Source organism: Cyrtonyx montezumae, unplaced genomic scaffold, assembly GCF_038088225.1.
Source record: "Cyrtonyx montezumae isolate F1298 unplaced genomic scaffold, pur_monq_1.0 scaffold_3, whole genome shotgun sequence".
NCBI classification, from domain to species: domain Eukaryota; kingdom Metazoa; phylum Chordata; class Aves; order Galliformes; family Odontophoridae; genus Cyrtonyx; species Cyrtonyx montezumae.
In genome coordinates, this window is record NW_027072034.1 from 29,971,639 (window position 1) to 29,986,938 (window position 15,300).

Consider the following 15,300-nt stretch of genomic DNA (forward strand, 5'->3'; position numbering starts at 1 on the left):
AAAACAGCCTGCCCCGTTTTCTGTTATTGCAGCTGCACTTCTTCTTTTCACCCTTTAGGATTCCCACCACAGCTACCCCAGGATGAGGAACTGCAAAGTTTTATTAGAGAAACACCAGCCCAGACAAGCCCTTATGGCAACAACAGAGGTCCCAGGGCCCTGAGCACCAGCTCTCCCCCAGCCCTCAGGCACTGAAGCCTCAGCTTGAGGCCAGCTGTGATCTGCAGCTGCCTGAGCTCACAGCAGTCCAATGGGAAAAAGGAGCTGTGTGACAAAACTCAGCTGGAAGAAGCCTCCTGCTTGCTAAGTGACCAGGAGTTCTTCAGAAAATTAAGCAGCTAGAAGACGGATTTGTTATCAAGGTTATAGCAGGCTTCTCTGCTCCTTTCAGACTCCACAGAAGCAGAAGAGAAGCTGCAGTACAAGTCTTACCCTCATACAAAACAATGCCCTACATCTGGATTGGTACCTCTACATGGTAGCTCAGTGCTAGGATTCCCATTGCTGCCAGCTTACAGAAGGCGATAAATTGGGGTGAAAACCTGCAGAAGGACAGGAAGCATCTCAACAAGCTCTGCTGTGGGAGGGAGAGAGGTGCACAAGGGGAAGAAATGGGAAAGCAACAATTTAGTACTGGTTTCCTAATAATAGCTTCCTCCCTAGTTTCTATTCTTCAGACCCAAACGATCATTACAACTGTCTTTTAAGCTCCTGCCCTCCTCAAGCATTTCAGATAAAGCACTCTCACTGACTCGGGAGAAGTCAGTTCCTCTTGCAGATGTTAAAGCTGCTAGGCAGCCTTTTGCTTTAAAATAGGCTTTAAAATAGGGATTTAATTAAAACAGAAAAAATACACGCCAGAAAACAGAAACTGGGGTCTTCTCTGATCCTTGTGAGAGCCATTTGCTCTGGTATTGCATTTCATTTCCCCAGTAGTGAATATGCCAGGCAGGGCTTTCACTGTAAGAACCCAATGATGTCCAGGAGGGCACAGAAGGCATTAAAATGCAGATTGACAAGAACAGGATCTCAAAAGGAAGGAAACAAGACTTGGCCAGGCAGAGAAACAGGATCCTCCCTGTGCTCTGCTGTCCCATCCCCTAGCAGGGCTCTTGAATGCCCTGTGCACTGCTTGAGCAGAGCAGCTCCATTCCCCCTGCAGCTGGGAGCCCTCTCCAGGAGGCACTGCCCCTCACTTCTCAGCTGCACAGGGGACAGACTGAGCAGAAAGAAGAGGACAACCAAGCACAACAGCCATGTCCCAGTCTCATGTGTCTGTAGAGTCAGCGCCTTTCTTCTTGGAGAGCCTGAGGTGAAACTCCTATCCCAGTTCCCAAAAACACCACTCAGTGAGTACCATGTTTATAGCTAAGCCTAGAAAGTGCTGATCAGATCCTGAAGTCCAGGCATACTAAAGAACGTTTAGAGACACCATCAGTATCACAGAAAACTTGGAACAGCATATGCCTGAGTGACTTTTAATTTAGAAAAGCCTCAACCTCCTTCCCTCTCTCTCCTAGGCACTCTCAGTTCACAGCCTTACAACACAATTCCTATTACCAACTAAGTGTTCCACTCCTCAGAAAAACACTTAAGCATGCTCTTGATAATAACCTTTTTAAAGTGAAATCACTGCACCAAAATCTCTTTAAAATAAATAAATAAAAATCCCAGTTAAAATAAAGACAACCCAGTGGCTCAAAGCGATTTTTTGCAGCTTTATACTCATCCTATGCTGGCCTATTTTAACATTAATCTCATGTTCTCCACAGACAGCCTTCATTCAACAAACAAAGCACCACAAAGCAAAATATCTAGCACACGGCGAGTGGGGTTTGGCCCATCCCTCCCACACCCTGCTACCCCTGCAGATACAGATGCTCAGCACACTCAGATTGCAGCACACCAAGTTAGGGCACAGGAGCACAAACTTTATCAGCGCTACCGACCGACACAGACAGATTTCTCTTCTTAAAGTGATGTCTGCAGCAGGCAAACTGACATTCCCTGACATGCCCTGCATCATTCATGGTACCAATTCTAGTTTTGGGGTGGAGAAATAGTCGAGGCCAGTACAGCCAAAATAACCTAGACATTTAGAAGTGTACATCCACTTCTAAAACAATGGCAAAAAGAAATATCAAATGAGTGCATTACATCCACATTGCAACAGAATGTTCCCCTGTGCTTTGCTTCTGTCCAAGCCCAAGCTGCCCCAGCACTAACTGTCCAGCCTCATACCTTAGCAGACATTTAACATTTTGGTCATGACACCAAGGACTATCAAATGCTTTACCTAGGACACAACAAAAGCACTGATAAATCACAATGGTCTCCCCCAGAAGCATGAAAGGAATAAAATCCCCATCTCCAAAGCACAGCCATGAGGTCCTTAGTTCTCTCAGAGCAGACAGCAGTGCTCTCCCCAGTCTTCCACACTGGAGTTCTGGAGAGAGGCAAGGAATCAGACCTAGCCCTGCATTCAGTATTTCCCCCAGGCACATCACCCCACAAGTAGTGGCTTTTTTGGATGTCTTTGTTCAACACCTTCACCAACAACCTGGATGAAGAGATAGAGTCCACCCTCAGCAACTTTGCTAATGATTCAAAGCTAGGTGGATTGGCTGACACACCTGAAGGCTGTGCTGCCATTCAGCATGACACGGACAGGCTGGAGAGTTGGGCAGGGAGGAACCTGAGGAGGTTTAACAAGAGCAAGTGTAGTCTTGCACCTGGGGAGGAATAACAGCACAGATCAGTACAGGTTAGGGGATGACCTGCTGGAAAGGAGCTCTGTGGAGAAGGACCTGGGTGTCCTGGTGGATGACAGGTTGGTCATGAGCCAGCAGTGTGCCCTGGTGGCCAAGAATGCCAACGGGATCCTGGGGTGCCTTAGAACGAGCGTGGCCAGCAGGTCGAGGGAGGTGATCCTCCCCCTCTACACTGCCCTGGTGAGCCCACCTTTAAAAAATACAGCGTCCAGTTCTGGTCTCCCCAGTTCAAGGAAGACAGGGATCTCCAGGAAGAAGTCCACTGGAGGGCCACTAAGACAATTAAGGGCCTGGAGCATCTCTTGGATAAGGAAAGGCCAGGTAACCTGGGTCTGTTCAGGCTGCAGAGAAGACAGAGAGGGAATCTGATAAATGTTTATAAATATCTAAAGGGAGGTGGGAGGCAAATGCATTAAGTCAGGCTCTTCTCAGTGGTGTGTAGTGTTAAGACAAGGAGCAATGGCTTAAAACTTGAACACGCAAGTCCCATACCAGCACACAGAAAACCTTCTTTATGGTAAAGGTGACAGAGCTCCTGAACAGGTTGCCCAGCGAGGTTGTGGAGTCTTCTTCTGTGGAGATATTCAAGACCCACCTGGACACCTACTGGTGCAACCTATTGTAGGGAACCTGCTTTAGCAGGGGGCTGGACTTGAGGTTCCTCCCAACCCCTGCCATTCTGAGATATTCTGAAGTGCCTGTTTAAGCCTCTGCGCTACAAGAGGCAATCTGGCATTCCTGCAGCCTGGCACTAATTCACAGACATTTAAGCTCATACTCAGATCTGAGCTGGTTTTGGATATTTAATTTTGCATTGTGCCTGGTCTGATAAGCACAGTACTTGCTCCTGCAGGGTGCAGGGTTCCCAACGTGGTGTGCATGACACTGCTGAAATAGGGACCTGTCTTAAAACATGTGGCACAAAGAGATGCTAAATAAAAAAATAAGATTTGGCAAGCTTGACTTCATAAAACTAGGAGGAAAATACACTTTTAATTTCAGAGATTTGCTTTGTGCAAGGAAGAAAAGCCTATATTCAAGAGAATGAGGTAAAATCTTCTGTTACTGAAGGAATAGATTACTGATTCCCATTACCAGATGCATACAAAAAATTTTGTAGGCATTACTATGAAACCCCACTAATGACAGCATACGCAACATTTCCAGCTAGACTATTACAGAGATCAGTTACTTTCAGTCCTCAAGTTGATTTAATACAGTCATTCACTTAAATATTTTTTACTTTCAAACCCACAGCTTTCTGGAACACTGTCACAAAAGCAGGCGTCAAAACACACTAATTATCAGCCTCATTTCTACTGAAGTTATTTTGCCACATCCCAACATCCTGAATTCCCCCAAGCACTTTTTAATTCCCTGTCAAAAGCTCCTGCCTCACTAGTCAAAAAACAGATAGGCAGGAGCGTGGGTCTGAATAAAAAAAATGTGACATTTGTTGGGTTTTTCTCCCCCTCAAGTGATTCTGCTTAGCAGGCCTGAAAAAAAGAAAAGAAAAAACTAAAACGATGGTAGAGAGGGGAATCAAATACAGAATATCACTTACCCTGTCTTGCAATCTACTTCCCTCCAACCCTACACACACAACCCTGATCTCCGGGCACCACCCCAGCCTGGCTCCATGCTTTCCAATGAGAGGGAAGGGGCATTGATGGTTCCCTGGCTCTGGTCAAGGACAGGTTTGTGACCACAGCCTCCTTTCTCCTCACTAAGAGCTAGGCCTGCTCTGCAACAATTCCCTGGAGCTCCTCTCTCACAGTATTGTGCCCAGACTGGCCTACACTGCTGCAAGTGGGAACTCTGGTGATCAGAGCGAACAGGTAGAACTGCCAAGAGCTGTTGGCTAACAGTTACTGCAGCAAAATTAACTGCTTGGAACAATCTACAGAGGGTAAAATAATATTCACAGGAATAAATAAAAAAAACAAACGAGTGCGGTCAGATTCATACCTTACATTTGGGCCAACAGATGCTACCAGAACACAAATGTGATTCTTCAGGTACCTTAGAAACTTGCCATTGGAATATCAGCCAAAGCCCTAAGTGTCAAATGCCTACACTACAAAACGTGACTATGGATTTCCAAAGAGGAACATATCTGGGAAGGTTTGCAGTAACAGCTGATGGGTACCTTCTGCTTATCTGCTAGGGAGTGCTTACAACACCATTAGAAATTAAACACCACAGGCACAGAGGCAAAATCCAACTCCTTGGATCTTGGGAGGCAAGCAAGGGTAGAAGCAAGGTCCCAGTGCAGCAGGGAAGGATGGCTTGAAGAAGGCCTCCACATCCAGACTAGGCATGGGCTATGAGCATCTGCAGAGATCAAGACAAGGACCTCAGTGACAGTCAAATCAGGGCATAAACCTTAGAGGAGCACAACTCTTCTACAACTTAAGCAGAGCAGGTGCACAATTGCTAGGATGCATGCTGCCTCCCCCAAACAGAGCACAACACAACCTGCGAGGGACCATCAGCACCTACAGAGCACAGTAGCATTGCTTTTACTCAATTCTCAGCTGCACTGAGTGGTACTTGCTTTGCTGAAGGTTTAAGGACCCTAAAAAAAGGAGATATGCTATCTTGTACTGTACGCACTTTCTCTGCTAAAAGATGCATTACAGGCAACTGCTGGAGTCACAGCTTTTCCACTATTTTTGCATTACTTAGGGGAAACAGGTAGCACTACCCTCATTTCTTATAAGAACAATGAATGAACATAATGTACAACTACCTGCACTTACAAACTTTGTCCTGTAATCAATGATACAGTTTCTGGAACAAAAAAGAATCAAGAGAAGACAAAAAAAAGCAATTGGAGTCAATAGGTATGAAAATGTGATCTCTTAGAGACCCAGCAGGTCTCACAGTGCCAGCATCCCTTGCTCTCTGCTAAATTGCATTAAAAGAGGCAGCTAAAAATAAGACAAATACTTTTCTGATATTGAAGTTTTTAAGGGGAAAAATAAAATGCTGCCACTTTGGAGAGATTCTGCAATTCAGAAACGGAAGGGAAAACACCCAGTGTGAAGAGCAGAGACAATGCTGCTAATGCAAACCAGATCTAATAGCAGGTGCCTCGGGAAGGCTCTGAACTGGCATGGTGCCACTGCACATCTTCACGAGCACAGCTAGCACGTGGCAGCTTCTCTCTCCATCCCAGCAGCAGCACTCACAGCTGGCAGGTGACAACAAGCAAAGAAGCAGCCGCTGGGTGCTGAAGAACTTCCATTTGCTCTGGAAAACTCAGGCCAGCCACTCAGACATTTTCAGGATCCAAAGCAGTCATAAAAGCGCCTTTTTTGTTGCTGTTAGTTGTTTTGTTGGTAGAACAGAACAGTCTTGCCAAAAATAAGCACAATTCTGTTAGACTGCTGCACTCCCTCTCTCTCAGCCACTATTAGACATCCGCAACAATGCAATTCACGCCAGTGAATCTTTAATTTAAACACTGCCGGGCTGAGGGACGGCTTGTTTTTGTTGTAGGCACTCACAGCTCGCACATCTTGTCGCACACTCCGAGCTCCATTTTCCAAGGTTGCGTTCTTGCGCTCTGCAGCAGTCACCAGCTTCTCAAGCCAAAATCTAACAGCAACTGTAAAATGTCACACTCTGTGTCGCCTGCAAAATAGATCTGATTTTGTATCACAAACCAGCGATTGTTCCAGGGAGAAAAAGAGGGGGGGCGAAGAAAGGGAGCTTTTATACCATGGAGCAGATTTTTCTTCTCTTCCTATCACCCTCCTTCCTACAGTTTTGGAAGCTGAATGACTGCCAGAAAAATCACTGAAACTGTTTTCCGTTGAAATTCTGAAACAAAGCACCTCAGAAGTTTCCCGATACGCTTCAGTTCTGCTCTTAAACACAAGGAACACATAAGGGCCTCTAGGAACTCGCTAAATGCTCTAAAACACACAACTTAGGGGAAAAAAAAAAGAAAAAGATACCGAGAGAAACAGCTTTCAGAAAGCTGCAGTGCGGCCCTGAATGAAGCAGGAAATGAGGAACAAAGAAAGGAATTTCATAGATTCCAGATGTACTCTAACACCAGCTGGGAAATACAAGCAAGAATCAACTGCAGCCTTGTAAGAGGCTACCACTGACTGCTTTCTTCTCGACTTCTTGAACAAAACCAAGTAGCTGTAAACAATTTGTAAATAGAAATATTTTTGGAAGAAATTGGAAACAGTAGTAACAATAAACTTCTTCCCCTCTCTCCTGCTTTTCAAAGAGTTTAAAACTCCAGTGTCGGAGCTCCCGCTTTTTTGGAGCTGCTTTCTTAACATGGGAATTCTATACAAGCAGCCGTAACAGAAGCACAACTGTAAGCAGAGCATTTCAAGCTGCCAGCTTTTCAGTTCTTGGAACACGGAAGCCAACTGAAACTTGAAAGCAAGGAAAATCAAGAACAGCAGAGCTCGTTTCTATTAAGCATCTTCTGCAAGATAGGAATGGGGTGGGTATTTACATTTGTAAATTGTGAAGAAAAAAATAGCAGTTATCAGGCACTCCAACTTCATCCCTTCAGTTATAAATTAAAACAGTGAGAGTGGCTGAACCCTGGGAAAAAGCTCCTCCACAAGTTCAAACATCTTTCTGCTCTCTGTGTAACCCCACATCTCCTGTGTTCTAAGTTCCTTTTTCGAAACACGAACTCAGGCCATGCAAGGCAGACTTCTTCTAAATGGATGTTGAAATCCCTTTGAGTAACAAGTACAATGACAAACAGACGACTCTGTTTCCTCCCAAAGTCATTGTAAAAGATGAAAAGAAAGCTGAAGGTCACATCTTATGGGGCGTAGGCCTACATTATCAGAAGAGTCCTCCTCTCAGTACTGCAAAAATTATGTGTTCTTTTCAAATGAACCTCAAGGCTTTTCTTGAATTTGTCACAGATGGCTCATCTGAGAAGCTACAACTAGTGATCATCCCCCTGCTGCAGCCATAGAAAAGCAAGGTGCAATAACACACACGTTAACCACTGCATCAAGTGCTACCTGCCCTCAAAAATACAGATGTATAACTCTTTTTTTATCTTTTCATATAGTAAAGAAGGGGCAGGGAAACAACCCTCAAACCCCTCACAATCTTCAGCTGTGAAAACATCTAACACTTGGTAATGATACATTAAAAATTCTGAGAAATAAAAATAGAAAACAAAAAAATAATCCAGTTCTCTATGATCTTAAAGATTCACATCTCATTTTGCAAAAACTTTCACCTAGAAAGTTCTTCTATAGGAGGAAAACAACCCATGAAGTTTCAGGGAAGTTGCTTTCCCTTGGTAGAGGTTAGGAAGGGGGAGGAAGGAAGTTAAGACTTGTTTTGCTTTTATTCCAAAACAAAGCTTTTAGTTGCATCCTAAAATCAGTCAGCAGTCTGCTATGCTGAACAAATCAAAAAGGCCCTGTGCAAGAGCTGGCTCTCCCTCAGTTCTAATAGACACTGATAAAATCAGAAGCTAAGATAGCCATTCTGAACATGCAAGTGTGGGACCAGCTTTACAGATTAATTGCCATTGGTTAGTACCTCCAACCATAACTCAAACTTTGTGATTCAACTACAAAACAGCCAAAGTCCTGCTACTAGCAGGTTTGAAGGAGTAACAGACACAACAGCACACGTTTTAACTACTGTTAATATATCACTTGCTTGACTTTCTCCTCAGATGCATTAATAGTCCACATGCATACAAACATTCATTTTTCTTTTATGTATGTGGCTAAACATTCACTGTGCTGAAACAACATCTGATATTAACATCTTTTCCCATTCCCAGCAAACTACAGTCATCCATCTTTTACTCTAAGCTTCCTCCTCCGCTCACAAAAACCATAAGGTTTATCCTCCAAGAACCAGTTTGCACAGCATTTACCCACAAGTGAATTGTGACAAAATTAAAGGTATTAAGTACTCCATAACAACCCTAAGTGGATTTTGCCTCATCCTTCTGCTCCTCCCCAAGAGACAAACTGCTATGTGAGCTACTCAAAGATTTAATTCAGCTCTCAGAGAAGCGTAACTACTGCCTTCAACAGAATTATTCACAATTCAGACACAGCAGAGATCTGTCAGTCCCTCATCAGTCATAGACTGAGAAAGTACAGGGGGGATATCTGATGGTCCATTTGCAGTCTGCTATGTCTAACTCCTTGGAGAATTTTAACCCAATGTATACGATCAATGGTAATTTAGCAGTGGGCTGCTCTTTTTAATCTGTTTTCTAATCTTGCTTTGGGCTGAAAACACCCTTCAGGCATGGGAAAGCATTCCTTAAATGGGAGCACAAGCGCAGAGAATGACTTCATAAACCACGAAGCCACACGCCAAAGACAGATGAGCATCAGCCATCAGAGACCAAAGAAGAGGCAGCGCAGAAGATAACGCTGGGACCTACTGAGGCCAAGAATTTAATGCTTTCCATCTATTTTACAAAGAAAAAAATAAACAAAAAGCATTTGGAGAATGTTACAATGCAATGAGAAGTTTTCAAAAGCATTTTCTGGAAAACCGCGAACCTAAGATATCCAGCATTTAGATAACAGCCTCATGCAAGAGCATTTGGTACTCTGACCAGCAGATAATCACCTCAATGAGAAGACAAGAAAACACCATTAGCTTTCACAGCAGAGATTACTTTTTCCAAATGTATTAATTCCAAAAGAGGAAAAAAAACCACAACAGAAAATGTGCTTCCTGGTACCAGAGGCTCTGAGCAGATGTTTCATGGCTTCATTCATTAGAATTTAACAGTCTACAAGCCAAATCACACTGCTTTCCATTCTCACATAGGAATCATCTTTTTTTTTCCTTTAAAAAAAGAGTGAATTGGTCATTTGGGGGACAATCTGGCTGCCCCAAAGACAAGTATCTTTTATTTCTGCAAAAAACAAGCTCATTGAAGTCTTTCCCAGTGCTACCTTAGTCGCTTTCTCTTACTTGGAGGAACTGTGCTTTGTTCTGCCCACTTGCTCCAGCACCAGCTGCTCCCTACAGTCTGCAGCCAGCTCCAGCATCCCCTTCTCTACAAACAGCACTGGACCCAGCTCCACCCCATTCAGCACAGCAAACACAACAGCTACCGAACTCCGCTCAGTCTGAACTATTAAACCAGTGGTGAAACATCTGCATAATGTATTCTGCACCCTCCACAACCCGTCAGACTCGAGCCTTAAATAGCTTTTAGCGTTGTCAATTAATAATAGCATAAGTTACCACTTCACTGTAACGCAGTATGAGTTTAAATTGCACTCAATAACCTTTCAATGTGCAGAAACAACCCTGAGAAGTCTTGAATATTTTCAGGGCGAGATGCAAATAACTCTTCTTCCTTTCTTAACTTGTTGGTCCACTAACTTTTGAAACATTATAAAAATGTAGTGATTTTCTAAAAAAGATTTTACATTTCCTAAATATTCATCTGCTATGAGAGAAATGCATATATAAAAGGACATATGTGCAAAAATTCTTTTTCTAAAAATATCTTCTGAACAACCTCACGCCCCGCTTAAATGGGAATAAATCCTTTTACAGTATTATGCAGTGAGCATATTCAGTCACACTTACTTGCTTCCATGAGTAACCACTTAAGACAAGGCACTAAATCCCAAGAGACAACATTAAGAGGGACATCTTCTCAAGGCAAAGTGGATTTCCCTGATCAATCTTAGGGTTATTAGATTGACGGGGGCCTAAAGTTTGTCCGAGTCGGGACAGGTTCTCCGTACCCTTACAGAAACGCAGGGAGATGTTCCTCTCAGTGATTTATTCCCTATCCAGTTTCATGATCAGAGGGCAACAAATACCTTCTCTCAGCAACCGACCTGCTTAAGCACTAGGATAACAGCGCTGCAGCAAATACTCACTCCCTGGTTTCACCTGAGACTCTCAGCTTCCAAAGAACACTCCGATTCCTTTTACAGTATCTTAAGTTACATAGCTCTCTACGAATTAGCAAAGAAGGCACAGCAAAGTTAGGGGTCAAATACACAGCCTGTCAACAGACCAACAGTCGTCAACTAGTCAACAATGTAAGTGGGATTTCAGAGCTCTCAAAAGCAGTGGTTTTATCCTTAGAATGGGATAAGCTGTGAATGCAGTACCAGCCCATGAGGCAGTAGCCAATCTCTGTCATGAAGACTGTACAGCTTCTCATCTCTGATCTCACGTAGCACTGAGACTATGCCACCTAAAGTTCCATATTTCGGACCATGTCTCTGACAGCCATAACTCTACAAGGTCCATCTCCAGGCATTTTAAACAAGCTTCAGAAGTTCATGAATGGCTTACACTGCTCACACTGTGTGAGTGGCCCACTGTGACCTCGGGGGTCAAACGGCAAGCAAAGGGGTCCTACTGAGTAAACTAGGGCCCCCGGTACTGCTGTAACATACAGCATTCCCCTGCCACAATTACTGTTCCAAAGTCATGGGACAGTTCAACCTATACAACAAGCCTAGTTACAGCCAGAAAAAAACAGTCTTACAGGAGGCCTAATACTCCTAGAGATACAAATACTAGATTTTGAGATATGTGGAACACTCATTTTACGGGGAGAATTCACAAGTGAGTGGTTTTGTTAGATGCTCAGTAATTTCACAAAGGAACCCTTGCCAGAAAGTTCTCCACTAACCAGGATGCAGACTTCCAAAGCAGAAATGATGAATACGAGCTTTTATCTTTTCAGCTGAATGTTTAATATTTGATTCCATTTAAGGAGAAAAAAGGAGCAATTAGGTACAGTATGTTTACTAAATACTATTAACAGCACAACACGAGTCATGTTGTCAAGCAGAAGCACGCTCTTTGTAGTTTTTCCAGCCAATCATCAGCCCCAGAATCTTCTGTTGTTTCCTTTCAGGTTTTGAAACACTGACTCATGGAAATATCAGCACTGCACACTTCCTCAAAGTGGCAATCTTATAGGAAGTGTTTGTTTAGTCTTACATGACACATTGTTTTGTTTATGCATGAGGGATTCCGGTAAAAATAATTTTCTATTAAGGAAAAAAAAGACAAGAGGACAACTGTTACAGTTAAGGAAAGCCAAAATAAATCAATTTTGAATAGACATTTGGCGAGTGCAGTCATTAGCACATGCATTTCATTTTCCATTTCACTGTATGTCGCTTACTTGCATCAAATGTGAGCAGAAGTAGCTGGGCACAGAGTTCTTTCAATTCAGCAAACCACAGAATAAACCAGAAATTGGACAAGGGGCAACGCAGTAACAATTCCCCCTACCACTGCTACCCACAGTGACTGACAGCGCTCACAGACTTCAGTATCTCAAGGAGAATGTTTTTGGAAATGACACATTGGTGGCAACGCAACCAAATGAGGGAAATGCAGGATCCTGAGCAGCTCAGGGGTTCACGTTCTCAACTGATCAAACAGATGGCTGAGGACAAATCCAAGCATGACTGAAAACAGTTCTGTTCAGAATGGGGAGGCATTTACAAGATCTGGGATATCATTCTCCATCTAAATCAACCAACCTGTGCGCTGCCCAAAGCCTCAGTGCTGCACTGCCTCTCTGTTAAGAAAGGGATGTGGCCATGGGTGCTCCGTCCTGACCTAGCAGTGTGTTTTCACCAATTCCTCCAAGCATCAGTGCTGTGTTTCACCACACTCACACCAAACACACCTGGGCACTGCTGCCCCAGCCCTGATTTGCAGCAGGCTGGGAAATGGAGAACCAAACCAAGAACATCTGGAAGTCAGTCAGAGCAGTCAGAACTGCGCCATGAAGCAGTCTTGCGAAGAGCAGAACTGATTGTAAGCCTGAGCACTTCTAGAGAGTGATAAAGCAAAGCAAAGCAAAGCAAGAAGTAACGTATCCCTTCACCCCTCGATGACTTTCCCTTTAGCCATCACAAGACCTATCAAAAGTATTCCTCTAAGAGAGCAACCTGAGAGCGGGGACTGCTAAGAGGCAAACGAGTTTGCAGTTGGGAATAGCTGGCCAAGGCGGTATCCCAGGATGCCTCCTTCCTTAGCCGCTCACTGCTGTCTTCTGCAGTAAGCCTACAAGCCCAGAAGAAACTGCAGGTGGAAGAAGACAGTCGCTACAAGGCTCGTTACATTTACCCCCTCGACCCAGCGGACAGCACTCCCGCCACCTTCTTGAGGGGCAGCCCGTAACACAGAAGCACGGCGCTTTTCAACACGCGTGCTCAGCGGCGCTCCCTGCCGGAGAACGGAGCAGCGCCGGCTGCAGCCCTCTGCGCCGCTCTCCCGCAGCCGGACCTCGCGCCGGCGAGGCTCAGCGCGGCATCGCGCAGCAGCGACGCACGCCGCTTTTCTAACCCGCTGCTCCGCGGTCCAAGGCAGCGAAAGCCCTCGCCGCCGTTCCGCGTGCAGCGGCCGGCAGCGGGACAACTTCAGGCAGCGATCGGAGCAGTCCCGAGCCCCTCGCCGCTCTCAGCATCTCCCGTGCCTCCCGCGGAGCTCACGCGCAGCGGATGAGGGGCTTCCCCTCGGGGGCAGCGCAGAAGCCGCGAGCCGACGTCAGCGTCCCGCTGCCCCCAGCACTGCCGCCGGCTCCGGTCCCCCGAGCTGAGCCCGGCGGAGCCTCGCCGCCCGCCTTCAAACTTCCGACCGATAGGAGCGCGTTATCGGCCCTCACCGATTTTAATCCTGACGCTCTGAAAGACCCGCAGCCCCTCTTCCTCCACCGCCATGGTGCCGCCGCTCGGCAGCGCTCGGGCTCCTCCGCCGCGGACGCTGGTCGCGCCGTGCCGTGCCGTGCCGTGCCGTGCCGTGCCGGGGCAGCGCGCTGCTTGCTGCGCGGCGACGAGCAGGCAGCGCTCAGCTCTCAGCGGGGCCGTCCGCCAGCAGCGAGCGCAGCGCAGCGCAGCTCCCGCCTCCCGCCCCGCCGCCGCCCCCTCATTGGTCACGGGGCACCCGGCGGCGGCCGCTGCCTGCAGGGGGAGGAGGAGCGCGGGCAGAGCTGCGGCGCTTCGCAACAGCTGGAGCGCGGCGCCACTTGGCTGCGAGCCGCTGCTCGGCGGGGAGGGCCGCGTTGCGGTCCCCGACGCTTCCAGCTCACTGCAGTACCTGCTGGGTCGGTCCTTCGTGACGCCCTCAGCCGTCCCCTCCTCACAACCTCTGTCGTTTTCCCTCCAGAGCCCCGGTTACGCCTCTCACAGTCGCCCCGACTCGTCTGTTTTTGCCTCACTTTCCAGCTGGACGAGAGCCAACGCAAGCAGCAGCCTGAAGGCTATTCTGAAAGCACAGAAGCTGCAAGGATGCCGACCACACCTCCCATATTAAGAAGGATGCTGACCCACACCGGCCAGCCCGTTTTCTGCTTCTCAGATGCTGGATGTGTCAAACAGTTTTTGAGGATGCACGTTGTAACACTGTACATGCTCGCAGAGAAAAAGCCATGTACAGTGCTTGTTGACTTTCCTCCTTCACCACACATGTGCACACCTTGAATATATTTGCACGAAATAAATACAGGCCCACTGAGTCACCTCACTGAAGAAGGATGGCAAACAAATGTTGTGCACAATCACAGAATTGTAGGGGCTGGAAGGGACCTCTAGAGATCATCTCATCCAACCCCCTGCCAGAGCAGCTCCCTAGCCCAGGTTGCACAGGTAGGCGTCCAGGCGGGTCTGGAACGTCTCCAGAGAAGGAGACTCCACCACCTCTCTGTGCAGCTGTGCCACTGCTCCCTCACTGCACTGGGAAGAAGTTCCCACATACATTTGTGCAGAACTTCCTATGCTTCAGTTTGTGGCCATTTCCACTCATCCTATCACCACACACTGCTGAGTCCAGCCTCGTCCCTTTGCCTCCCGCTCCTTAGATATTTATAGACAGATCAGATCCCCTCTGAGTCTTCTTTTTTCAAAGCTGAACAGACCCAGGTACACAGGCAGAAATAAGGACTTTTGGCTATAACCAAGTGGATGCACTCTGTTATCAGGATTCCAATAAGCTGACCCCACTCAAGCTCACAAATTGAACTTACAAAACAAACAAACAAACAAATAAAGAAAGAAAGAAAGAAATAAGGTATCCTTGCGCGTATGATGATTCAATAACAAAAGAAACCTCTATATGCTGATACTGAGAACTGATAAATCTTCCTCCAACAGGACCAGGGAGAAACCTGTTTCCTTGCTGTAAATACTCAGATTTTTCATAATATTTTAGTTCTCTTTGATTTTTCTGTTTGCCTTTGGGACATAAAGACTTCAATTGACCTCATTTCCCAGTCAAAGCTTTTCTCATCTGCTGAAAGTTGACCCCAAAATAGTCGTTAAAAAAAAATCAATTCTGTTTCCAGCACTGGCTGCTGTAAGAGTTAGTCTCAGCAGACACTCAACAGACCATCTTTCCCAATTTGCAGCTGTGCTCTTCTAAGATAGCCATGGCACTCCTATCTATGCACCCAAATTTTCAGTCAGAACCTACCACTCTCAAAATTCTGACCCAGGAAAAATTCACCCTGCTGCTGTGATGGTTGTGCCCTCACGTTCCAACCTTATCTGTTCCC

The 15,300-nt window shown here is 46.0% G+C and overlaps 1 protein-coding gene across 1 annotated transcript in view; it reads right to left on the reverse strand.

Moving 5' to 3' along the window:
* Nucleotides 1-13,550, reverse strand: part of RASA3 (RAS p21 protein activator 3) — a 127,220-nt gene extending 113,670 nt beyond the window's left edge. The window contains exon 1 of the mRNA XM_065741091.1: nucleotides 13,417-13,550. Within this exon, the coding sequence (XP_065597163.1) occupies nucleotides 13,417-13,471 (55 nt within the window). The 5' untranslated portion in view covers nucleotides 13,472-13,550. The remainder of the gene's footprint in view (nucleotides 1-13,416) is intronic.
* Nucleotides 13,551-15,300: the final 1,750 nt, after the last annotated feature.